Genomic DNA, 27,157 nt, shown 5'->3' with positions numbered 1-27,157 from the left:
GCTGGTTAAAGATAAATGATGGGGTTTGCCACTGCCAGGTAACCCTATGACTATTATGTGCATCTTATAGAATCATGTTAAAATGTGAGATGTAAACTGCATTGGGTTCCTTGCAGGAAAAGGGTGGGACAGAGCAAGAATAGTAAATGAACTAGTGAGGGTCAGTGCCAGGGCAGACCAACCTTCTCATTTTTTCCCCCTGTGAACCGTTGTATGAAACCTATAACTGACGAGGGCTCCCACCAGTTTGCCATGGATGGAGCACTCACCACTAGGCTTGTCAGCTTTGGGACTGCTCCTTGTAGATGTCCCTTTCTGAGCAGCCGCAAGTAGGATTGCTGTTCCTTTCCTTCCTTGCTTCAAGAGGGCAGAGTCACCACCTCTCAGGGTGCGATCGTGGGTTCAACCAAACCCACTTAGGAATGTGTCCTCGGCTCCTTGGCAAGTGCAGCTCCTTAAAGGAGGCCCACGGTGAGTGCCCTTTCCACCCACACAGGATGCTGCATAGAGGGAAAACACAGGTTCCTCAACCCCTTCAGCGGGCTTGGAAAATCTGTGAGCAGTGCCAGCCAGAACGGCAAAGGAATTGCTCCAAAAGAAATACACAGTTGGGCCTGCCGGCGGTGGAACTAGCTCACTGCAAGCATATCGGGATCACTGTGGTATGTAGGACAAAGAATTGGCAATGTCGGGGTATTCTTTGTGAACCCTTTGGTGCAAAGCCCTAGAGCCCATACCTAAGTGCCTGATACAAGTGCCTGATCCTGCCTAACCATATGTTGAACAGTTGGCACGGCCATCTAGAAACCTCAGGAGGCTGGATTGGGATTGCAGGTGGGCTACTTTTGTCTGGGGGTCTGCAGTTCGATGCCCCTGCTGTATATAGTTGTACAGATTGATCCCCATGCTGGTTACAAGACGTTGAACTTTGGCAAATGCAGGTTGAGAGAAGATCCAGGCAGAGCCAGTGCTAGTGGAGTGGTTGTGTGAGTTCACTCTCTTATACACAGATTGTAGCTCAACCCATATTTAGTTTAGTAAATATGGGGCAAGTTTTCTTCCTCAGCCACATTACCGGCATGGTGACGAGCTCTGTCACCTGGTTTAGATATCTGCAAAGGTTTGGAAATTATTTGCTAGTTGGTGACCAAGCCCAGGGCTTGATTTTTCATGGTGAAGATTGGTGCACATGTATCAGTAAATTGGAGTTAGTGGCAACAACCTTGAGGACAAGAGACCCCCATAGCTCTGAGGCAGTTCCCAGGTTGCATACTATATTTGCATGGACCTCCATAGAGCCCCTGTTCACAAAAGATCATGAATTTTGTGACTCAGTCTTTAGAGAGGAATGGGGAATGGGGCCTGATTGAATTCTCAGTCTAAGGTGATGCTTCTCAAAGTTTAAGGGAGACAGGCGCTCCTCTGATTTGTTCATGTAGCCATACTCAGGGATATGGCCAGTCACTTACCTGAACATGTGAGTGGGTGCGTGGCCTCACAAAAGTTGCGTGCATCACATACTGTAATATTTCCCCATATTGCCTGTATGTCCAGCACAAACATTTGCAGGGGGAGCCCTTCGTGCATACAGCCACACAGGCCGAAGCTTCCATGTGAGTGGAAAACCCATAGCGTGACTGTCCTGAGACTTTTATGTATAGGACACGGTATAAACGTTTTAAACAAATAAATAAATGGGGGTGGGATTACCTGGCATGGCACCAGGGGATGCGGCTGCTTGGCGTGCCACCCTCCCCTTTATCATGTTGGAGAGGGTGATTTACTGCAGGCCTGAATGTGGCCTCTGTGTATTGGAACATCAGGTTGAGAAAATCTCTTTTGGGCACCCTGAGTTATGGGCTGTGATTGATGAGAAGGGTCCCACAGAGGGTAATTAATCAAAGGGGAATATCCAGAATTCCCAATGAAAGACAACTCGGTAGCCTCAGTTGCCAAGATGGTAGGAAAAGGTTTATTTTTTGCTTATGTACTGCTCCCTGCCAGGTTGATGGGGGAGAGTGCAAATATAATATAACATGCTTCTGGGTTGCAACAAAGCAAAACAAACCCCTGGGTGGATGAAGAGGTGTGTGCATGAGCCTGTTTTCCAAAACCCAAATCCAGGAGTATGGTCAGAATAAGCCAGTGGTCCAAGTCAGGACACTCAATACATGCTGGTACATTTGCTTCTTGGGAGCAACTGTGGCTTACAATGTGCACCCATACACATGCGTGTGTGCACCCCCCTACACAATACAATCCCCCCTCCCCGAGTTTTGTGCTCAGGGAAGGAGGTTTTATGCTTCGAGGTTGTAGTCTGGTGTAAGTATGTACTGCTTACGCTTACAGAGTATGAGTGTGATAGGGTGGCGAGAAATGCAGTCACTCAACCATCTCAGACACCTCTTGAGGTCTGACGTTGTCAGGGGCTTCCCTCCTTCTCGACACCCAAGGCTAGCACTCTGCACTGTGTCATGCCCCACACTGGACCCTTTGTTCTCACTGCCCCACTTCATTGCTTGTCGTCAGAGCACAAGGTAGAAACACAAGACGGTGTGTCCTGAACGAATGTAAATATTGGATTTTCCACTGTGGTTACAGGCAGCCTGCAGTGAATTTACCTCTCCTTGCATAGGGTTCACAGAGGCTTCTTTCATCTCCTCTAAGTTCCAGGCTTCTCAAAATCAGGACATGGTAGGAACCAGGAGCCAAGCTGTTTGTGCTCTGGGGGGATGTTTAGGAGAGACGAATTAGGAACATGAGAACACAAAAAGCTGACACCCTTGGTTGATCTGGCCCAGCACTGAGACTCTCCAGGGCGTCAGACAGGAGATTTTCCTAGCCCCACTTGGAAATGTGCAGGATCAAACCCAGAACCTTCTATATTGAGATGTACAAGAATTGCATCTCCATTTGCAACTTGCCCAAAATGCCCCATTTGCAAGAGAGAGCTTCTCTTTTTGATCTGTGTTAGTTGTCACATGTTCATGAACGCTTTCCATGCCATTTCTGCATTACTCTGTTCATTTTTAACATAATATGCACAAAATCATGTACATGTATTTTAATATATTTTCTGTCAAAATACTTCCATTTTACCCTTTGTGTGCATTTTAATGCATAGTTTTCAGAAGAGACTTTTTAGTTGAGTAGTACATTGTTCCAAAATGCATTATGCCCAGTAAGTGAAACCTGACAGAAGGCAGAGCCACTTTAAACCATGTGAACCCCGCCTGTACTCTTGCTTGTGAGCCAAAAATGCCTGCTAGAGCATGGGGCCCACAGGCTGGATCCAGCGCACCATGCGCATTTATCTGGCCTTCCTCAGAGGTTTTGGACTCGCTGCACATGCACCCGGGCCCGCCGCCACCCGCCTCGCCCCATGCACAGGGAGGTGGCGGCGTGCTCGTGCGGAGATCGTTTTGGACTCACTCGGAGAAAATGATCTCTAAATGAGCAAGCCGCTGCCGCGCCTGTCCACCCCTGCCCCTGCCTTGCCTCAGCACCCGCGCACCTATGCACACACCGCCCCTGCCCCCCTGTTGAAAAAGTTTGAGGACCCCTGTGCTAGAGAACCCATGAAGCTCTGTCTGACCACATCCTGTGGGAAATCCTTCCATGGACAAAGCTGCTTTGTGGTTCCCCTTCTCTGCCACTGCTTAGGGTATCTCTCTGTGTGGGGTGAGGGAAACTGAATGATTTGCATGGAAACCCCATCTCCCGTCAGCTCCCCGACTTTCCCACTGCCTGAGCGGCATCATGTGTCGCCCACACGGCGTTCTCCGTTGGTGCGTCAGTGGGCCATGAGTGTGCTTGTAGTTAAACAGTGTCTTACGGGAAGGACCGTGTGCCCAGAGCTGACCCAATGTGGCTAAACATGAAGGCTGGAAGTAGGAAGGACAGCTTGCACCTTTCAGAATTCTCTGGGACTTAGTTGTTCACCATGAGAAGCTGTCTAGCATCGGACCAGACCTTGTCCATCTAGGCCAGTGTGGCTCCTCAGACCGGCAGAAGCCACACCCTTGAACTTGCTGTCCTGTCAGGGACACACCATTTTGAAGGGCTCCCCTTCACTGCGTCACCATAAGCTGGAAATGACTTGGCAGCACATACCAACAGCAAAGTATATTTTGCCTTTTTCTTCATCAATTGCTTTTATTTATACCCTACTTGTGTACCAAGGTCCAGCACCCAGCTTACCAAAAAAAATTTAAACACTTTAAAACAATAAAACACATTCAAATATAGTAAAAGCATAACCATTTAATGTCATTAGCTGCTTAGAGAGCTGTTGGGTATTCAACGGCTTGTAAATTTGAAAAATTAATAAAATAAACAACTTGTACTTGCTGTCCGAGTATAATGGAAAGGGAGCCTTTTGGAGCAAGCTCCTCAGCGAGTTACCATGTTGCTTGAACCCAACTGAGAGAACAAGCCATGGTTAACAACATGCAGTTCACAACAGTTCATAACAATCATGGATTCTCTTCAGGCATTGTTCATAGTTACTTGCCTTCTCTGGTTAGTGCAGCTGGATTCAACAAACATGATATGCCATGGTTCAGCAGCAGCCCACACTTAACCCATACTGTGGGATCTCAGCTGTCTCACCCCGTCAGTGACTGTCCCAAAGCCACACAGTGAGCTTCACAGCCAAGTAGGAACTAGAACCAGGTCCTCTGAGACCCAGTCCAACACTCTAACCACTAGGCCACACTGGCTGTTCCTTTTAGCTGGAAATGTTGGAGCAGACAAAACACACCCCTTTCTCCTGAGCTAGTCATGCCTCCTTCACACGAAGCAAATGTGGAGGGTGGCACCCATGGCTGGGGACAGAGGGATGCGTTCTTTTGTGAGAATCGACATTTCCAGATGAGGCTGAGTCTAAGGGCTGCCCTATTTCTATGACCTCATTCACAGGCTGGCAAAAGAAAGTAGGCATTCAAAGAACTCGGAGGGCGGGGTGGGGGTGACAACTGACAAAAGCTGCTTTCTTCCCTCTCCCCCAAAACGCCCCATGCCACATGGTCATCATAGGAACCTTTCTGGGCAGTGTTGTGGGAGAAGACAGTGGTGGTTGGGTTGCTGATTTTCAGTTCTGCCACCCCAAGTGAATTGCTGAGAAGAGGGAATGCATCACCCAAAGAGAGGATAAAAGTGACATCAGTTTACATGAAATGTGTGTCTGCTAGTTTATAGAAAGAGGTGCAGAGCTTGAAATAATTCTTAAAACTGAAGGAGAAAGGCAGTCCATCTCACAACTGTGGAAGTGTGTGAGCAGGGCTCACCTTGGACCAACAGGTGTGTGCAGTTCTGAGCATTCTTTTCTGCTTGTGTTCAACAGAAGTCCGTAATAGTTCCATTCTAGATGGTGAAGTGTAGTAGATTCCCCCCAACCTTAATTCTGGAAGTGAATTGCACATTTGGGGGGGAGGGCTTGGCATTTGCACAAATAGTACTTCGTGCAAATTGGGTAGGTTTTTATGTGGGAGGGAGATCTTGAAAGTTTTACAAATGGGGGCGTTTTTTAAAAGAAGTCCTGAACTTTCAACAGTGTACAAGAGCATAGAGTCAGCTGTCTGGAATGTGCAGTCCTGGTTTGTCAACTTTTCATGTGTGTTTCAGCTGGACCTCTAGAGTAGGTAACATGAAGGAAAATTGATAAATCAAGAATATGTGCAAGCTTATTTGCTCACAGTTGCAAAGGGCCAGGGGAAAATGTCAGTAAGACAAGGGAGGAACTCAGTCTGGGGCAGGTACTCTAAGAATACAGCTATCTATATTTGAGAAGTTAACCATGGAGAAAAAACTGTGCTAAAATTTATTGTCAGGAAAATATTGTTGTTAGATCATGACTTAAAAAGGGGGACTTGAAATAACCCATTGAGAGAGAATGACAACATTAAGAATCAGTGGAGAAGAATGGAAAGAAGGAATAACCAGGACAACAATCCTTGTCTTCTGGGCCAGTTTGGAAGCCATCCCTGCTTCCACATTCGGACATGGCAACTCGCGTGGCATGAAGATAACTAGGCAAAGCGTGCACTGCGCAACTGCCATGTGTGGGGCTGGGGAAGAGGAGCCTCTGTGTTGTCATCTTCCTGGTGGTTATGAGAACCTGGCAATTTGGTGGTCTTGTCTCTTTCAAGCCCTTCTGATGAGCAAGGAGAGTGAAAGCGTTTTTTTATGGCATTCCATTGTCTAGGCTTTCCAGTATTATGTTTTCAGTGTGAGGATTGCTTTAACTTGCAACTGCTTATAAATTGTGTACAATAATCAATAAGGCTTCTGGCTGCAAAGAAGACATTACCACACGCTTAATTTGAACAGGAGCTAACCCACTTAATGCACCATTACTGTAAGTGGAATTCTTTGCGTGTGTCTTAATCTTTGCACACCATGGAGCCTTAGACAAGGCTGTTTGCTGAAGCTTTCCCCCTGAAGGTTAGCAGAAAAGGAAACCCTGCTGAAATTTCCACTCAGTGATTCAGGAGTGCCATGGATGAATCATTTCAAAGCCTAGTGAAGCCAAAGCTGAGGACCCAAGCAAACCACCCCCATCGTCCCCACCCCCCGTTGTCGTCTGGCCCCATAGAGGGTTTGGCTTGCTGGCTGGGAATTCTGAGAGATGTGGTCTAATATATCTGGAGCGCAGCAGGTGGGAGAAGGTTGTTCCACTGCAGCCCATCACCTTGACATTGGGTGGGTTGGTGTTAGTTCATTCCAGAAAGATCCATTGCATCAGAGCCTTTGAGGATGAAGGGGAGAGAGCCAAGCACCATCACAACAAGCTTCTAAAATAAGTTTGTGCCTTTCCCCCTAGGTTTGACTACCAAGAGCTTTTGCACAATTCTACCTTCTGCATCATTCCACGAGGGAGACGCTTGGGATCCTTTCGGTTCTTAGAGGCATTGCAGGTACGGTTGGAAGTGTCTTTGTCATATCACCCCAGTCAGAAAACAATTGGGTAGCAATTTGTGCTCCTCATTCTGGGAAAGTAGAGGTTGGTAGAGAACTCAGGGTTCCCATATTTTGCGGGAAAGTTACTAATTTGTACCAAAAGTACATCCCAAGGTTGCCTGCACATTGCAAACATCGACTGGTGTAACGGTGATTTCCTTTCTGCAGCCCCTTCTGGGAGTGACTTGGGAGGGCACATTTCTCATTTGAAATGCTCTTGGGCAGGAGTGTGTGACTGCCAGGGTCCCAGAGACCAATTCCACGTCCCACGCAGCCTATAAACCCACTGGAGAATGCATCTGGAATTTGCTGCCAAATTTGAGTGGCCTGACAGTGGGGCAAAAAGTCAAAATGAGATCTGTGAGGAGGACACTCCTTGTCTGAAAGCTAAATTGGCCCTTTAGGCAGCTGCTACACTAACACCCTTTGGCAGCAAGCCAGTGCTTTCTTTGCCGCCCTGTTCTGGCAAGCTCAGTGCTGCTGCCAGGGGACGTGGGGAGCTCCTGAAAGGGCCCATGGCAGGTGGATTTCACATGCATTGTGGTCTAGGGGAAATAAATAAATGGGGAAGATACTTATAGTGGCAGAGATGGGAGTAGCAGAAGCAATCTGCTTCCCCCTCTTAACTGCCAAAACCAGAGCAAGGAATTCCATTGTAGGCTTACTGTGAATGGGACCTCAGCAGATCAGAAGCAGGGTAGTGCCCCCGCCCAGTTGCTTCTTCCATTTTTCAGGGAGCTGAAACACCCTTCCTTCCTTCCTTCCTTCCTTCCTTCCATCCATCCATCCATCCATCCATCCATCCATCTCCCATTCAACTAAAACTGTGGTTTCAGCCTAGCGCATCTCTTAGCCACCTTATGATTTTGCTCATCGTGAGACAGGCATTCCCCAACCTCTTGATGTTTTGGATGGCATCATTCCGAGTGTATCAAAAGCCTTGGAAAGGTTAACCTAAATGTAAGCATTTGAGCTGAAACTTCAGCTGCGAAGGATGAGGGAAGCGATCAGTGCTCTCAGGCTTATCCTTGAAGATGGGCCAAGGACACCAAGCTGAGACTGCCCTTGGACAGTGATGGTGTGAATTGCTAACAGCTGGGGAAGTAGAGGCCTCTGGGATTGGTGGGCTGGCATCACTCCATTGCCAGGAAGGGCTGGGGGAACCCTGCAAAGAGAAAGTCATTTGTCTCCTGCTGGGTCTTCGCCTGGTGAGAGGTTTCACTCCCTGACCAAACCTTGAAGTCTTCATAATGGGAAGACCTGCATTAGGCAGAGAGTAGTTTAGGCTCAGCTTTATTACCGTATTTTTCCATGTATAAGACACTACTTTTTCTTTAAAATATTTACATTAAAATGGAGGTGTGTCTTATACACGGGGGGGGGGGGGAAAAAAGGAGAATCGTGGGCTGGGGGGGTGGCAGGTGGCATGCCTTATGAAACTGCCTTTATAAATAAAGCAATTAAGAGCATAATTCTATGTCTGTTTAGACAGAAAAAAGTCCTGTGACTAGTTTAGGATTTTATTTCATCCAAACATGCATAGAATTCTGCTCTTAGTTACTTAATTTATATATTTTCATTTTATTGAATATAAGCCACTCTTTATCAAGTATAAGCCACTTGGAGAGCTGCTAAGTGGCAAAATCAGGATGCAAATGCCAACACCATCATCTCCTACTGAGATAATGTCCATGGAGCACTTTGAGCATTGATGATTCCATAGGTTACCCTTGAAAAGTAACTCACAAAGGTTATGAACAGCAGGATTTTAAAGACTGCAATCCTCGTAATGTTGAAGAATGGCATTCAGGGCAGGACAGGAAAGCGTTAACCATTTGAGGCACACAGCTGGAAACCACTTTAGTAGACTGGGCAAAGTTGCCAAGGAACTCTTCTGTTGGGGAGATGGGTGGTTGCTCTGAATAGCTGCTGCCTTCCCAGCGGCAGGGGATGCTCCATCTCCCCCCACCTGATACGATCTGGGTGTCTTCCTCATGGCTGGCCCTGCCACTGGCAGGGCAGAGTGAGGCCCTTGCCTCACGCAGCAAATGCTGGGGTGAGGCTGCAAAAGTTGGAGGAGGGAGCTGTCTGTGCCACAGAACCTGCCCCGTGCCCCCTGAGCTAGCCTGCTGCCTTCCAGGGGGTTGCCGATGCAGTCCTGCGGCCCATGTCGATGAAAGATGCAGCTGCCAGCACAGCTGGCTTTTCTGCCTGGAATGGGACAAGCCGCCATCTTGCTCTGCGCCTCAGCAGAAAACCCCTTGCCAGTGAAGAGAAATGGCAGTGCATTTGGACTCTCAGTTGGAGTGTTAAATTGGCAACTCCGCCATGTACAGATATTACAAACGTAATATCTTGGAACTTTGAAATCAAATTAGGGCAAGTCTGTCTAAGGAAGTGTGGTGAGGCAAACTTCCCAGAAATGGTGTTGCGTACCCTGAAGCTGCCCCAAACAGTGCAGGTCTCACCTCTTGCGTTCGCTTAACTCTTTGGTTCTCCTGGATCCAGGCTGCCTGCATCCCTGTGCTGCTCAGCAATGGCTGGGAACTGCCGTTCTCGGAGGTGATTGACTGGAGTAAATCGGCCATCGTCGGGGATGAGAGGCTACTGCTACAGGTAACAATGCCTGCACTGTGTTAACAAGGGTGGGCTGGCGTCCAGGCAGGCTGGTACAAGATGGCGCCGCAAAAAGACTAGACCTCTGTGCTTTTCACATAGAATACTGTGTGGCTACTGTATAGCAGGCCTAGCCATGAGGTCATCGCAGTGCTGGGATGAACAGATTCTTCATGGCTTATTTGTGGGGACAAGATTGGAAACATGACATGTACGAGGCCATTGTGTTTTTCCCTGATCGTTATATATATCTTACATTTCTATGCCACGCAATAGCTGAAGCTTTCTGGGCAGTTCACAAAACAGGCTCAAAACTCTTAAATACCATTAAACAGAACATTAAAACATGCTACAGAATAAAAACAAAGTTAAAGCAGTTGGAGGGAACAATGGCCTGCAAGGATCTAAAGAGAACTAACTACATTTTAAAAGAGAAGGGCTGAAAAGTGTGGGGAATAATGGGTCTTCACCTGGCATGGAGAATATCACAATGTAGGTGCCAAGTGAGTTTTTCTGGGGAGGGTATCCCACAGCTGGGAAGCCACCACTGAAAAGTCCCTCGGCTTAGTAGCCAACTGCCTCCTGAAGGTTGTGACATTCTTTTCACTTGTTGCTTATTTGTTTTAGTAACTAAAATTTTGATTGACGGGAAGATGCATATCTAGTAATGAATGCAATTGTGGCAACTGGCATAATTGTTATTATGGAATTGCCCTGGGGTTGGTTTCTTTTGCTGTGGCAGCAGCAGATGGCCTTTTCACACCCGTGGCATATCGATACTGCAAATTGGTAAATAAAATTCCTATAGATAAGTGGGAGGCCATACCCTCCACCTCCCAGGAAGAATATCTTGGAAAGAGGGAAACCAGCCTGGCCCTATCCAGCTGCAGGATGCTTGCTCTGTTCTTCCCTGCCAGAAAGAGCACCTCGGGCACAATCCAGCTGAGCTGCTCTGAGACTGGCAGTCATCCAGTGCAAAGCAAGAGGAGCAGTAGAGGCTGCTCTGGCTTCTGTGCTCCTCCCGTGCCGTGTTTTCACTGTGCAGCTGTTTTTGGCTGCCTAGTGGAGTTCTTCAGAGTGTGAGAAAAGGAGGCTGCAGGGAACACAAGATGCGTTGCAGCCTGGCCTCAGCAGTCTTCTCCCTTCCCTTCCCTTCCCTTCACCATTCCTTCTCCGCAAGGCTGATCTTCCAACCTGGGAGAGGCAGCCAGTGCAGTTCCTTCTGGACCAGCTGCAAGGGGGGCTGGCTCACAAATTCTGAGTTCAAAGATTGGCTACTAGAGGCCATAGAATCTTGCCCCTAGAAGAGGCTGTTGCAGTACCTGAGTTTGCCATTCCCCCCCCCCCATCTCCTTCCCTCCAATCCGTTTCCTTTTGAGTTAATGACTTGAAATTGTAAACCTGAGGATGTGTTATTACTGATGTTTGTAAACATCTCTGGGAGTCTTTTTCAGCTGAAGAGCAGGGTAAAAATGCTTTAAGCAAATAAATACTGTAATCTACATGAATGTAGCTTTTGAGCAACGCTTCTGCTGCATCTTGCATGCATAGCTAGAAACTGTGGCTCTTCATCTGTGAGGGCTGTCCCTTCGTTTCAGGGCCTCGATGTCTGGATGACTCCCTTGGCTAATAAATCATTTGCTTTCTTGTCTTCATGCCCTCTCTGCCTTCTCGCAGATTCCATCTACAGTTCGATGTCTCCACAGTGACAAGATCCTGGCCTTCCAGCAGCAAACGCAGTTCCTGTGGGAAGCTTATTTTTCTTCTGTGGAGAAGATTGTGCAAACTACCCTTGAGGTGAGCCACAAAGATCTGGGGAGCTGCTTCCTCTCCTGTCCCAGCGTCGTGTCTGAAGTCACCAGACTGGGCAAGAGAGGCTGTCCTGTTCTGCTCCCCTGTCTCTTTCAGAGGAGCTCAGTCCACAGAAGTCAGCTGTGCAGCTTTTCAAGTAGGGTGGCCATATGCACAGATCAGGAAATCTGTAAACTGTTTGCTGCCTGTGTGGGGTAACCGAGTCCTAGACCGAGACCAAGGAGAGCCTTGCTGGACTCCTCTTCACAAGCTGCCGTGCAGCTCACTGGATGATCCTAGGGCCTGTCTCTCTCTCTCTCTCCCTCCCTCTCTCCCCAGCCTAACCTATCTGGCAGCACGTTTGTGAAGGTAAAATGGGAAGTGGCAGAGACTCCTTGAAGGAAGAGTGGTATTAAAAAAGGAAGAGAAAATATAGATAAATATCATGACAAACATTTCCTAGTGCTTTCCAGTAAGGGCTGCTGTAAGGATGACCTGAGGAAGCCTTTCCAAACCTGGTGTGTGCTAGGTGGGTTTATTATGTATTTATTAGATTCATATCCAGCCTTATTTTTCTTTTAAAGAACTCAGTGCAGCTTACATTCTCCTTCTCCTGCTCTCCATCTTATGCTCATGACAACAACCCTGTGAGGTAGGTTGGGCTCAGAGTCTGTGACTGGCCCAGCGTCATGCAGTTGGCGTCATGGTCGAGAGGGGACTAGCACCCAGACTGCCTGAGTCCCAGCCCTGTGCTCTTAACCACTACTCCACTGTGTTGAACTGCAAGCTTCAGCCAAGATGGGAGTTATAGTCCAACACACCTGGTGCATAGCAGGTTGAGGAAGGCTGGCCCATGAGATGAAAGACAGAGATTTCAACCTTTCCATAGGAATGTTTAGCAGCACTTCCAATACACTGTAGGCTCTGGAAAGGGGAAAAAAAATCCCAAGTTCATTATCCACCCAAGAATTGTCTTGCTGAACCCAAGCCAAGCAAGGCCCAAGTTTTCCAGCGTTTGGTCTTTGACAGAAGCTAAGCAGATGCTTTGCAAACTGAGTCAGGAGGATGAAAAACATGCCTTTCATGCAGCCACCAAATCCTTCGATTTTCTGTAACAGGTTACCACTGATAACTCTCAAGGTTTCCAATCAGTAGTGCTGGAAGTAGATTTTTTCAAGGAACCTGCTTATTATGTGCTAGCATTTCCTTCTGCTTCAGCTGAACAGGCTGTGGTTGCTGCATATATAGATAGAAGAGTCAGTGCAACATCACATTGCTTAATGACTGATGCGCAGCTGCAAACGATGCTTTGTTAGGGAACCCTGGGGATCCAGGAGAACATCCAGAGCATTAAGGGAAGCTGACGGCTGCTATTTTGCATTGTTGCGGAAGTTGGTCCCTTGGCAATGTTCAGCAGTACTTGATTGTTCAGTAGCATCGATTGATTATTTTCAGCACTAGGTGTGGAAAAGTGGGAACGCAAGCAAAGATCTGCTGTTGTACTTGTTTGTGGGCATCAGGTTGGCCACTGTGGAAAGTGTTCTGGATTAGAAGCCCCTTTGACCTGATCCAGCATGGCTCTTAATTCAGCTGCACAGACCAAAGAAAGGCCTGCCTGAACAAGGTTTTTGCTTGCTGATGGAATGTCCTCAGAAAGGAGTTTGGGTGTAGCTACAGAAAAGGCCCTGTCCTGAGTGCCTATGTCTCAAGAATACCTCAGACATCAGTGGAATGCAGAAAAAGGCCTCTTCTGGGAATGATAAAATTGGAATGAGACTGGGGAGAGAAAAATGAGTTGAACTATACTAATTCATATTTCTGAGCCAAGAAACTTAAGTGAAATGCAATTAAACTTTCATTGTCACACTTCTCTGAATTTTGCAATATAGTTTTCCAGTGAAAAAATGATCACAAACACACCTGTAATAAGGGAAGTACCATGCAAAAACACTTTATTTTATGGAGAATTGCTTACCAAAAGTGAGTATATTAGAAATTGCTTGTACAAAAACAAGAATCTTAGGAGAATTGAGCCCCTCTGGCTCAAATCATTCCTTGCCCTTTCAGCCGAAACTGCATTTTGTACTAGCTTTGTTCCAGCCTACCACAGCTTGGCCAGCATCTGAGTAGTTCTTAGCACTTATATAGTGCTTTGGAGCTTTCATACAGCTTCCCATATGTTCTTCTGAGAAGGGTCACAATGCCCTTGCAAGGAAGGCCAGTATTACTGTCTTCCTGCCGGACATGCAGGGCAAGGGAACGAGGCCAAGGGAATACTGGTGTGCCGAAGGAAAACAGTGTTGTGTGATGCAGAGGCAAAGTTGGGAGCGGGAATTCCCGCCTCACAGTGGACACTCATAGCACAGTGGACATGCCTCGCCAACCTAACCTGTAGGGTGAGGTGAGCACCTGGGGTTGATCTCACAGCCAGGTTGTCACCTGTTCCTCCATTAGGTGCTGACAATGCAAAGGTGTAGTGCTTATGCGATGACAACATTCTTTTTCTTTGTTAGATAATAAAGGATCGGATATTTCACCAGGAATCCCGCCCGAGGTTCTTCTGGAACACACTTCCTGGGGGGCTGCTGGCGCTGCCAGAGTATTCCACTTATCTCAGTGACTTCCCTTTCTACTACCTGCAGCAAGGTATGTGACCCCTGCCCCAGCCCTTTCTCGGTAGCCCTGCCTGGACAGCAGTCCTGATGGCACTCCCCAGCTGAGTTTGCTTTCATGGGAGTGATGATTATTCCCACCCAGTCATTGTACAGCCTTTGGGAGTTACATGGACAAAATAGACCAGACTCTTCTCAAGGACCTTCCAGTTGGAGAATGGGGAAACTGCAGAAGAAAGGAAGCTGGGCTTAGCAGAGAGGAAGAGAGGGCAGAATGGGATCTAATGCTGTTCCAGGGAACTAACAGCTGCATCGTTGCCAGCTCCGTCTGACTGCAGAGATGGGGAACTTGCAACTGATGGACTGAATTTGCCCCACCTGGCAGTCCCAACCTGGCCCATGAAGCTCCTCTCCCACCAGAGCAGGGAGAGGAGGCTGGTGAGAAACTGAGCTGATGGCCCAGAGAGTGGTCCTTGATGCTGCTCCCTCCGGGTGCTAGATAATAAAATAATAAGGGATGCTTGGTTAGTTTGGGAGTGAAGATTAAGATGGTAGACCCCGTGAAAAAGATAGGCTTGGAGCAGGAGTTTTGGCATCCAGACTTACTACATCTTTCCCTATAACAGGATCGAACCCTTCGGGCAAGTTTACAGCATTAATCCGGGCTGTCTCACCAATCGTCTCCCTCTCACAGCCCATCCTCAAGCTCATCCAAGCTGTCTCCAAGTCTCAGTATTGTGCCCAGGTAAAGAGGAGGCAGAGGTGCAGCCTGTCTCACTGTTGTGCAGCAGGGGTGGGGAAAAGCTGCACCTAGCAAACTTCTCCTTTTGTGCAGAGCTATTTAGATGCACTGGACCCGGCTTCTGTGTTACAGGTAGCCTCCCTGCTTGCTGCTGGCAGAGCAGCTCATTTGCCATGTCGATCGGAAATGTTTGCAGGCTGGGCCATGGAACCTTGCTCAGGCCAAGGGCCAAACACAGTTTCAGAGGCATGCTCAGGGGCTGTATACCAAAAAGGGCAGGGCCAGCGGTGCCAGCATATTTGAGCTTAAAGCCTGTGAGCTGCGGTCTGACACCTATGCTCTAAGGCAGACAATTTTGCGGAGCTGGAAAAGGTCTTTGTGGCTCCGAGAGACAGCGGTTTCCATGGCCACCTGGAGAAAGCACGCAGAGGGGTTGAGTCTTCGGTGTGAATGCACTTTGCGCTGTCTTCCATTTGCACATCCCAGATGTGCAAACGTCTTGTTTCAGTTTGTATAGATCCTTTTCAACATGAATATGATCCCTTTGACCTCTGTCCTAAATTCCCTTGGCTCTACTCTTTGTCTCAGAGACTGAGTCTCAGACACACTCAGAATGAGACAACAGACTTCAGGGGTGGCAGCATGTGCCGCACCAGGCTGATCTATGCAGGGTGGATGGGTTGGAAGTCATATTTCTGGCATGTTACACACGCACACCCAAACCCAACTAGTCAGAATACACTCAGGGAGCCAAGTTCTATCCTAGCCCTCCTCCTGCAGTTCTAGTTGCCTTGCAAGGCGATTGTTTGTTTGACATGAAGAACATTTTAAATACAATGATTTCCTGAACCTGGAAACGGAAGTCACCTTTCCCCCAGCTCATTCACTACCTGCAACTGTGTTTGTGTGCTTAATTTAGAGCAGAGGCAGGAGACCCATCTGTACTAGGACCCTAGAGTAGTGGAGAGGAGGGGGCTTTAAGTTTTGGATCACACCCCCTTTTGCTGTCCCCTCAATCCAGGCTTTCCAAACCCAGAGCCCTCCAGAAGTTTTCAACTACAATTCCCATCATACTTGATCACAGGTTTATCTAGGATTATTTGGCCTTCTCTACTACATCTCTTACTAAGTGGGTGTTTTTTAATTTTTGCTTGTTCTTTTTTTGTTCTTACCTAAATACACACCCAAAATATGGAAGCTAGCTGATGAGTTGGCAGGCTTCGGAGGCACCTGGGTGGGTGATGTGCTTTTTTACCTGCCAGCAGGTGCTGCTCAATCACCTTTTTTTCTAACTGCAGGGCAAGTCCTGTCAGCAACGCTGTCTTGCTGAGGAATTCAGCCAACAGGGCTCCACCTGTCCCGGACCACCCTGGGTGCTTTAACATGCAAAGCGGCAAGTTAGTTGGAGGCTGCCAGCACCCTTGCGCCCAAGTTGGCACTGGGGTTGCTTGGAACTCAGTCAGTCTCAGTTCAGTGAAGGCTGTTCCATGTGCGCAGGCTTATCTGGGGTCTTGGACTATTGATGGCGAGGGTGTCAGCCTCCGTCAGCCCAAGGGCCATGTTTCCAGGAATGCGCAGGGCCAAAAGCGAAAGGGAGCTGGGCCAAAATACCAAAAATACCAGCCTACTTTAATTAGCGTGCTTCTTGCCAGTAACTATACCATAGGAGAGGCATTTCTATCTTAGAAAGCAGTTGGGGCGGGAACTGCACAAATGCCAGGAAACCACCAAATAGTTGGCTTGGGAAAGGGGGCAGGGTGAAGGGACAGGGCGTGGCCTTCCGGAGAAGGTTCTGCACCTCGGCTCTACCCCGCAGTAGGTGAAGGCTGGGTTTTCTCGGAGGAGAAGCTTGGTCGCAGCTCCCTTGTTTCCTTCCACCGCAAAATATGAACCATGAGTGGGGATGATGGGGGATGTACTCCAATCCACCTGGAGGGCCTCAGCTTTGGAGAGCCTTCCGTGTTCTCACTGGCAGCACCTCTTCAAAGTCTCTGGCAGGGGAGGGTCTTTTGCTTTACAGCTTCCTGGATCTTTTAAATAGAAATGCTGGGAGCCTAACCTTAGACTGCCTACCTGAGTGTTTCACCACAGCTGTTCTTCTGACCTGTGCTACCACCCTGGGAGCCACTGAATCGTTCCATAAGAATACGAAATGAATGAAAGAAAGAAAACATAAGCAACTATGTCAGTGCTAGGTGCAGAGAGAAGGCCCAGGCAGTGATGAAAATCTCAGTGCTCCAGGAAGGTCTGCAGGGGAGTGGAAATTCTAATTGTGATGGCCACTTCAAAGCCAGCTTCCCCAACCTGACGCCCTCCAGATGTGTCTGATTTACCCATAATTCCTTAGCTAGCTTTGGAATGGTGGGTACTGCGGTCCAACACGTATAGAGGACGCCAGGGTGGGGATGGCTGTGCTAAGCTGTGTCCTGGCTGTATGGCTTGCGTTTGCTGCAGGGAGTGACTGCAGTTTTGGGGTCCAGAATCCCTGTGAGCTTAGAACATCAGGTTGTTGTTGTTACAATTTATATGCTGCCTTTTTTCATCTTGGAAGGACCCTAAGGCAGCATACATAGTTCTCCTCAGAAGAACCATCCTGTGAGGTAGACCGGCCCAAATTCACCCAGTGGGCTTCATTGTTGCGTGGGGACTAGAACCCAGACCTCCTGGTCCCAGCCCTGTATGCACCACTGTGGCTTCCAAGAGCCAGTTGCCCTAAGAACCCAGCAGTACTGGAATATATACTTGCAACCTGTTAAGAAGCTGGAACAGCGAAGGCTTCCCAGCCCTCATTAGCCGTTTTCATTTCCAGTTAATTTCTTCAAAGAGATGGCTGCTGAGGAACTTCCTTTAAGCAGTGGGTCAGCAAGTAGACGAGTCTCCACTGCCTCTCAGGGGTCATTTGGGGGCTCTCCTGGACTGCAGGACCCTGAGCCTGCACCCCACCCTGGTGGTACCTTTGTAGACACTGGCCAGGAAATGGGTACATCCAGTACAAGCTGCTAGATAGCCTGATAAGATTTCTTTGCATTTTGCTACCTTTTTGTAGCTCATGCACAAGTGGGAAATGTAAACAGCTAGAGAAAAGTGAAGCTTTCTTGCTATATTAAGTGGAATAGACCCATTACAACATGATTTCCCCCCAGAGTCTTTTATTACTTTCTTTTAATAATAATATTGTGATTATGTTAAAACATGCACAAGACCTGCACTGCAGAGCTGTAATTGCTTCTAACACCATAATTATATTGTTGATGTTATGTATTTTTTAAAAACCTTATTAATACAAATGAGTGGGCAAATGTGCGTGTGTACAGGAAGCAGGATGGGATGATGAGAAGTTTAAATACAAGGTATTTGCCCACAACTCAGCTGAAATGATTCATAATTAGAAATAGGAGAGAAATGAGTTTTGCATATTAATGTGAACCCACCTGATTTCCATTTCCAAACTAATGTACAAACCAGAACACAATTATTTTTTGCTAGAATTTGCACTTCTTTCAATGCTGTGATGTTGTTCTTTGTTCAAAAAATGCATGCAGACATGTTTACATTGGGAGAAATTACCTATAAAAATGCATGCATTAAGGAAAATAGTAAAAACATAGAGAGGAGGGCATAGATTAGGGGAAATTGCTTGAGAAAAATGCATTAAATGTGGAAATGGGATGAAATAAGCTTGTGTTTTAAAAAATGTGAGGCAGTTGAGAGGCCAAGTTTGGGCCTCTGGCAGGGGAGATTTAATACTTTGCCCCTCCTAGACTGATCTGGAGTAGAATATCCTAGGTATGCTACTTGCAGTGGAAAGAAAGGTTCTGTTGGTGTGTGGAATAGAGCTTTTTCTGATGCAAATAGCAGGTATGGGGGCTCAGTCTGGGTAGGAACTCCTGGTGAGGCGGGTGAGTGAGAGGATGAAATTTGTTCTACTTCCTCTCCAGGGTCCCAGTCTGGGTCTTTCCATCTACCTGTTGTTTACTTTAAAGAAAACTAGTCACGCTGTATGCATCTAGTTTAGCCCATGATTCTACGCATGGGCTTGGAAGTACATCCCACTGAATTCAAAGGAACTTACTCCCAAGTAAGTGTGCCTTAGGGCATTACAAACTTCTGTAAGGAGGGGAGAGAAATTTGTTATAGGAGGGGAAATAATGTTCCCAAAGTCATTATATTAGAAAGATTGCTTGCAAGAAATATAAATCTCTATACTGGTCATATAGTAAGAAACACATGCATAAAAATGCTAATGAATTTTCAAGCATTTCAAAAACAAAAATTTTCAAAGATCAGGATACACTGGAGAGCTCTTCAAATCAAACCAGACCAAACCCAAATGAAGATTGGGAAAATGAACAACCAAGAGAGACTGAAAGTGATAAAGTAATTTCACCCATCTGTAACCCTGAGCCCAACATTTTTTGGCCATTGAGCACATGTGGCAGTTTTGGCAGTATCACTCGTACCCTCACCAAATGGATGCTGGTGCTGGACTTGGCCCTTGACAAATGCATGGTGCACATGGCCAGTCACAAGAGACAAGCCAGGGAAGCTTAAAAAGAAGCACATGCACATCCTGCAAGGGGCTCGGAGGCACTCTTGGAAATAAAGGTGGCAGTGGAAGGCCACACTTGCCTTTCCAGCATGCCCACCATGTGGCATTGATGCAAATTCAGGCGCGGCACAGGGGGAGGCATGTACAGACACTGCTACTGGAATAAGTCCTGTTGGACTCCGTAGTATTTCCAGATGAACATGGATAAGAGCAGTGAGCTGTGGATTGGCTGGAAACTTCCTCCCAAAGTTTTCTGCTGTCTTGGGAACTCTTTCCCAAAAGTACATCCTTGCACAAATTTTTATAACCAGCCACAGACAAAGAAGGGGAAGTTTCATAGATGCATATTTTAACAGAATATTGCCTCTTTTACAATCCTGGGCAGAAGTCTGTATTCTGGGGCATGCAATCAATCAATCCATCCTTCTTGGTGTGCAATTAAAGCCTATTTTAATACAAAAGAAGACCTCAAACAAACAAAAGCCCAGCTGCTAACAAATAATTTGACTCCTGGTGACTGGAAAGCCTGTGTGAGTGGAAGCAGAGGCATAAATGGGGTGCTTTTGGGCTCACTGCAGGTATGGGGGGGTGGGGGTTGTGCCCAGCAGTGTTTGTGATGGACTTATAATCTTAGGTTAATGCCCACAAGAACCCAGACACAGGCTCTGCAGTAACATACAGGTTAGGTTTCCAGTATTTGTCTGAGCCTTCAGAGCAACTTGATTGGCAGCAGTGAGCAGGCAATCGGGGTTCAGGTCCATGGCAAGTCAAGATTCACTTGTTGCCCTGTTCAGACCACACCTCCTTTTGAATATACCAGCATGCATCTCTGATCACCTGGTGTGTGGGAAATAGAAGCAAGCAGGACTTCTGGCAAAAGAACGGTGGCCCTTTTGGGACTTGATGGTTCTTAGTTCACTCTTGCTGATTTGGGATGGCCTTTATTTCTTTTTTTTCTTTTCAATACAGGTTGTAATTTTATGGAGCTGTGAGAAACCACTGCCACAGAGCAGTACATGGCCTGAGTCCACAGTTCCCCTGATTGTTATCCAAGGCAGCAGCAGGGTAAGCAGGGCTTTTGACCGAGTCTCAGTCCCATGCTCTTAACCACAATAACGGAGGATAACTATTTATTGTACTGTAGTTCATATGTTTGCTTATGATGCAAATGACATAAAATATATTGAGAAGGAAAAACATTCACAAAAGAGAAACAGATGGTATCCTGTTTTAGGAAATCTAGAAAAACTGTCTCAGCAGAGTAGATGCAAATGTGAGCTGGGAACTTTGGAAAATAATAACTCATTGTAATGTGCTAAATCCCATTGTTGTATGAAACATCTTAGCACAAAAATGATCATATCTCTGAGAGGCAAAATATGGGGATCTGAGGACTCATGATCTGTCCACCCTTTCCTTTCTGTTGAACTCCCTGCTCTTTTGTGGTGGAGGCTCAAAAATACCATTGGGTAAGATCTTTAAGACAGGCATGCTTCCATTTGGAAACATGCTTTGCTTGCAACGACTGTGTGTATGCTCAATGCCCTTGTGCGGAAATGCCTCAAGATACCGGAATAAAAGATTAACAGGCACACCTGAGCTCGGAATCTGCATGAAAAATAATCTCTGTCCTGGTATTGTAAGTCAGTCAAGCCTGTGGCACTTGGATCTGGGGAAAGTGTGGAGAGCCAGGATCAGGCTGCAGTCCAGAAATCCCATCTCATAGTATCCCTGGGGAAAGGCGAATCAGTCACACTTCTGCATTTGGCTATGCCCTCTGCTGGGATGCGCTTTGAGATTGGCTTCCGGCGGAAAGAGGCTCCCCCTTGGCCCCTGCCCATCAAAGACAACTAGTGAGGCTCCTTTCCAGCCTTTCTGATGGCTTCTCTTTTGTCTTCTCTCCTCTGAAGGTCAGTGATCGGTTTTTGCCTTACTCCGCCATTGGGACAGATGCGGTACTCAGCCTGGATGAGCACACAAGCCTCTCGACTAGTGAGGTGAGGCGATTCTTTTGAGCCCCTTCACTTTCCAATAACACACACCCAGGATGTATGAACACACCTGAGGGCAGCCATCTCTGGGCCAGAGCTCAGGCAAGTTAAGAGGGGACTTGTGCTCCCCTGGCATGAGGCCTAGAGCCTTGAGTGGCACCGTTAAATAGTAGTCCAAACTCTGGTCTGACCGAGGGTGCTTGAGAAATTCCGTTGTGCAGATACTTTGGGAGGAAAATACCTTCTCAAATAAATGTGGAACGAGGGCAGGCATATGGGTAAATGCATGCAAAAGCAACCTGGCCTGGAAATAGAGAATTGCTGTGTTGCACTTGCTGAGCACGAGAACCAAATTCAGTCCCTTGCCCAGCTTAAGTCTTCCTCCCCCCTGTAAGTGGAGGCCAAATTCAGCTGGATGAAATTCTGAATGTGTTCCAGACACTCTTGTCTTTGTTACGCCTCCTCAAGTTCAAGCCTTGGAAATGGGTCCCGGGGCCTAATTCCTACTCCGGGGCCTGGATTCCTGTCACGTCCTGCCACCTGGGCACCAAACCCCACAAGGCTCGGCAGGCCCATGATGAAAGAGACCTCTGGGGAAGCTCAGGTGGCATCATGCCAGCTCCCAATTGATGGCCTCCTCTGCAAATGCATCACCTGACTTTTATCCTCCGAAGCCCAGCCCAACCAGGCTTCTCAGCAGAAGGCGGGTGGAACCCAGGTGCCAGGTGGGGTGGCCTTGGGCTTGTGATTTGAGGCTCCTGCATTTGACTGTTTCAGGGAGTGGTGAGCAAGGGAGGCAACCCTTTTCTTTCAAGCAGGGCTCAGCAAACTGGTTAGGGTGGGGCAAAAGGGCTTGTCATGGTTGCTTTACGGGCATGTCTACTTTCCCCAGAGGACAGGCCAGACATCTGAGAGGTCATGTCTCACACGAGCAACCACCCAACCTGCACACAATTACATTGTCTGGCATTCTTCTTCCAGGATGGACTCCACTGTCAGGTCCAACTGGAATAGTGCTGCAGGGACTGTACCGCCTGGAAACTGCACAGGGCATTTGCAGGAATCACACAGAAGGTTCTGCACTCGATCTCGCGGGCGCTCCCGCGTTCAGCTGGCTCTCTTTGCATTTCCATTTGTTTAGAATCGGACCAAGAGTCCACAGTGTACTTTGAAGGAGCCAAAGGCTGGGCAACGGGTGGGTGGCCCAACTGCCCTCTTACACAGATGCCTTTTTCTGATGCTCTTCTTCCCCCATTCTCCCCCCGACTGTCCAGGTTGACTTTGCTTTTGTTGTGTGGAGGAGTTTCCCCAACCGGATTGTAGGTTTCCCTGTACGCAGCCACTTCTGGGACACCAGCAAAAGCCAGTGGAGCTACACCTCAAAATGGACCAATGAGTTCTCCATGGTCCTCACTGCAGCTGCATTCTACCACAGGTATCCCTCCTCTGTGCTACATCATGGGGACCTTCAGAGCAATCTTGCAGTGTTGAGTGCTTCTTGCAGCATGCCAGCCAGCCAGCCAGCCATGTCTTCTTCCAGGATGCTACATTCCCCTGCCCTCCTTAGGGTGCTGTCCTGGGACCCCCCAACATTGCCTGGGAGGCCGCAGGGCCCTGAAGAGCAACCCCCTGCCCTGCCCTGCCCCACCCTCCCTGTGGCGACCGTGGAAAGAGGTATGCCATATGCCCCCACCCCAAGGTCACCATTGGGCCTCAGAGAGGATAAAAAGGGGTGCTGGCAGCAAGAAGGGAGGAGTCTGGGGCTGTGGACTTAGCCCAGTTCCAATTAGCATCCCAGCCACTTTTGTCCCTGCTCTCTAGTTTAGTATTAGTACACTACATTTCTATACCTCCCTTCACTGAAGCTCTCTGGGCAGTTCACAACTTAAGCAGTCACCCAGCTCAATTTCAACAAGGCTGACCCTGCTTAGCTTCCAAGGTTAAGCAGGATCAGGCACTGCAGGCTATGTGGAAGCAATGACTTGGTGTCGACTAGATGGCCAAAAACGGTGGGCATGAAGGGCAGCTGCAGTGATCACCATCACACTTCCCTGGGGGCATCCGACGCACAAGACCTCTGAGTCCAGCGGCTTCCATGCATTTGCTGTAGGGGTGACTGGGTTGTACCCTTAGGATAGTTTTCTAAGGTGTGTTTGTTTTAAATTTCTGCAGATCACAAGATTTCCCTAAACGTTTTGATAACTTTCTCCTGTGCATGCACATGTACTTAGAGGACTGAGTTCATTATCAGAATGTGCATGCACATGTGTGCACATATGTAAATTGTGCATGGGTTTTTCTTAACACTTAGTGGTACATAAAGTGTACAAATAAATCAGAACTAGGCGGGCAGACAGGAAAGAGGATGAAGCGGCAACCAACGCAGGGCCTGGCCAACCACTGAGAAATGGTGATGATTTTCTCACTATACCCCCATGCTTAGGGAATAGGCAGGTGGCTACCTGAGAGAGGACCTTTTCTGTGGTGGGTCTTTAGTTGTGAAGTCTAAGCCAATGAAGAAAAGGAGTGGAGGAAGACAGGTGGGACAACCTGCTGAGCTTTCTGCTTGATTAGGAGATTTAAAGGCATTCTTTGCAAGGCTTCTTTGACAAGAGGCCTTTCTTGCAGCAGTTTTAAAGTCATATGCTTAAGTACCCCTGAAAGAGAGGATGCCAGCAAATTGCAGCCATGTGCCAGGGGCCTGTACCCTACTTTGGGTGCCAGGAGCACTAAATCTCCTCTCTGCTTGACCACTGACTCCCTCTACAATCTTGGATGAGCTATCGATGCGTCTGGTTCTTATTCTAGGCTCTTTCCTCACCAGTCCCCATTTTTCACCCGACAGGTATTACCACACCCTCTTTACCAATTACTTGCCTGCTAAACTAAGGCGCCTCATCGATCAGTTTGCCAACTGCGAGGACATATTGATGAACTTCCTGGTTTCCGCTGTCACCAAGCTGCCTCCCATCAAGGTGACCCAGAAGAAACAACACAGAGAGAGCTCCTCCCAGCAGGTACAGTGTAGGAAGATGCCAGTGCGGGCATGACAGAAACCAGGAGTTGTTCCCGCGTCGTGTGTTTTCCAGCAGCCACTGGCCCCTTTGAAACAGGGCACTCTTAAGAACGTAAGAGCCCTGCTGAGTCAGAGGAGGTCCTTGCAGTCCTGCATTCTGCTCCCACAGTCGTCCAAGAGGCTGGTGAGAAGCCCACAAGCAAAACACAAGTGCAGTACAATGCCTTGTGCTGACTCAGCCCAGGGCTGCCAACATGGCTTTCAGGCAGGAACTTTTCCTACCTGGAGACCCTGGGAATTGAACCTGTGGGTGGAGCCTGCATGCAAAGCAGGTTCTTACCACTATGCTAGGGCTTCCCCTGTATTTCCCAACAGGTGAAAAGTTCTCTATTGTTCAGTCAAGTCCTGTTCTTGTCCCAGTATCAGAGTGCCTGTAGCCCCAAGGCACCTTGATGAATCAAATTAATATATCAGTGAATATCAGCAGCCCCTTTAATGCTTAACCACAGACCCTTTATCTCCCTTACTAACAAATATGATTATGTATTCTGTGAAAGTTAAAAGATATTTTCAAATAGTGCAGTTTGATAAATATTTGTTCTGACCAGCCTAAACCATATGCATTTTCTCAAAATCTGACATTTCAGGGCAAGAAAGAAAATCTCCCTACGCAGATTGTAGCTCTGTGCATGGAGCAGTAGAACCAACCATGGCTGGTATATTCCATCTTTCTTGCCCTGCAGAGACATTGGCCCCAAGGAACTGTGGGAAACTTCCCTTCTGAATACGCAGTGGGCACAGTCTGAAAGAGTAGCTTTGGTAAACAGCCGTTCTCACTAAGGGAAGTGTGTTTGTATATATGCTGCTGCAGAGTGTCACCATGGGCGGAATCCTGTTTATGTGTTGACAGAAAAATGTCCGACAACTCCCAGCGCAGCTGGCTGGGGCATGCTAGGAGCGACAGGGTGCTTCCTCTGTCTCCTTCCATCCCTTTCACTGCTTCCCTTTGCTTCTCTGTAGCTACTGAAGAGTGTCCCCCCAGCCACCAGGAACCTTCACTTCTCTCAGCGCCAGGAGTGTGTCAACCAGTTCGCAGCCTGGTTTGGGTACATGCCGCTGGTGCATTCTCAGTTCCGCCTGGACCCTGTGCTCTTCAAAGACCAAGTATCTGTGCTGCGGAAAAAGTACCGGAATCTAGAGCGGGACTAGCTTTGGATAGCAGGGACCTGCAGAAGCAGTCCACCCCCTGCTGGACACTGGGAGGGCTGCAACATGTTGGCACAGCTTTGCTGCCAATTGGGGAGCCGTCCATGCAGCAGTGATATCCTGGAGATGCTGTTTACATTAGCTGCATCAAAATCCTCCTCATTTGGGGCACTGAAAGATGGAAACTTGTCTTGCTGGTAGCTGTGGAGATGCCAGATGAATTTACAGTCTTTATTGGGTTTTACCAGTACAATAAAGGTTTGCAGGAAATGGCTGCCTCCCTTTCCTTTCTTCCAGCAGGCCTCTTCACACTGTTTGTGTTTTGCAGAATTTTTTCCAATGGAGCAGGTTTGTCACCCTTGCTTGAAATTTACTGGCCTGGTCTGTGTTCTCATCTTCTTGCCCAGGAAAAGGCTTGTGTGTTGAATTTCTTTGATATTTTCCTAGTTTCAAGAAGATTCATTTCAAAAATGTTGTAACTTGCTGGGGAAGAGAGCACTCTGCGTATACTCAAAACACTGTGTTCTGGCATCGATTTCTTTCCCTGAATTGCTTGAAGAAATGTAGGTGCAGGGTTAATGAAATATACTAAATCTGCTCAATTTAATGGAATCTACCTTGCAACTTGACTGAAATGATGTTCTTATAGTAGCTTTCAAAATACAGTGGTGAAGGGTGCAATACAATGCATTTTCAGACAGGAAAAATTCTTACATGCTGGCTGGGGAATGCTGGGAGTTGTGTGACTTTTTCGATTAAACATGCATAGCATTGTGCCCTAAAGCAGCGATCTCCGACCTTTTTGGCACCAAGGACCGATTCCGTGGAAGACAATTTTTCCATGGACTGGGGCAGGGGAATGGTTTTGGGATGATTCAAGCGCATTACAGTGGCACCTCATACTTTGAACTTAATTTGTTTCAGGAGGCCATTTGAACTCTGAATGTTTGACATCTGAAGCAATGTTCCCCATTAGAAATAATGGAAAGAATTAATCTGTTCCCATACTCTGAACAATACCCGTCTTGATAAACTGAAACAGTAAATACACATAATTTAAGGTAAAAATGACACAAATGAATGCCAAATTTATTAATTAAAACTTGAAAACAATAAATTATGTAAGTATGTACTATATAATAAAACAAAAATTGCATTTACTGTCCAAATTTTTCAGTGAGGAGGGGTGAAGCAAAAAAGGATCGAGAAGGCAGTGAGAAGGATCGGGAAGGCAGGCAGTTAAAAGTGACTGAAAAGGACTGAGGCGGCAGTGAGAAGAACTGGGAAGGCAGGCAGTGAAAAGGTACTCAGAACGATCAAAAAGGGCACTTGCCTAAAAGGCACTGAGAACAATCGAAAAGGCACTCAAAAGGATCGAAAAGACACTCAATGAAAGGCACAGACACAACGAGAGGAGAGACGACTTGGGCACTCGACTGATGATGCTTATGCAGTGATTGTGTTTTTTTCTCTGTGGCTGCAGTTCGAACTTAGAAGCACAGTTCGAACTTCGAAGAGATTTTATCTTGACTCGAGTGTTCAAATTCTGAATTTCTCCTGCTGCTCACCTCCTGCTGTGCGGCCTCGTTCCTAAAAGGCCACGGACCAGGGGTTGGGGACCCCTGCCCTCAAGGACCATAGGAAAAGGTAAGAAGACCAGGCTGCGTTTTGCCC

The 27,157-nt window shown here is 47.5% G+C and overlaps 1 protein-coding gene across 1 annotated transcript in view; it reads left to right on the top strand.

The window, feature by feature from the left end:
* The window catches only part of EXTL1 (exostosin like glycosyltransferase 1), a 51,712-nt gene extending 26,226 nt beyond the window's left edge, over nt 1-25,486 (top strand). The window contains exons 2-11 of the mRNA XM_044435039.1: nt 6,824-6,917; nt 9,469-9,576; nt 11,254-11,373; nt 13,881-14,013; nt 14,606-14,724; nt 20,240-20,335; nt 21,181-21,267; nt 22,536-22,696; nt 24,107-24,278; nt 25,298-25,486. Of these exons, the coding sequence (XP_044290974.1) occupies nt 6,824-6,917; nt 9,469-9,576; nt 11,254-11,373; nt 13,881-14,013; nt 14,606-14,724; nt 20,240-20,335; nt 21,181-21,267; nt 22,536-22,696; nt 24,107-24,278; nt 25,298-25,486 (1,279 nt within the window). The remainder of the gene's footprint in view (nt 1-6,823; nt 6,918-9,468; nt 9,577-11,253; nt 11,374-13,880; nt 14,014-14,605; nt 14,725-20,239; nt 20,336-21,180; nt 21,268-22,535; nt 22,697-24,106; nt 24,279-25,297) is intronic.
* Nucleotides 25,487-27,157: the final 1,671 nt, after the last annotated feature.

The sequence above is a fragment of the Varanus komodoensis genome, unplaced genomic scaffold (genome assembly GCF_004798865.1).
Source record: "Varanus komodoensis strain SLA01 unplaced genomic scaffold, ASM479886v1 scaffold29_1, whole genome shotgun sequence".
Classification (NCBI taxonomy): domain Eukaryota; kingdom Metazoa; phylum Chordata; class Lepidosauria; order Squamata; family Varanidae; genus Varanus; species Varanus komodoensis.
The sequence above is the reverse complement of the archived record's forward strand: the minus strand, read 5'-3'. Positions and strand labels throughout refer to the sequence as shown.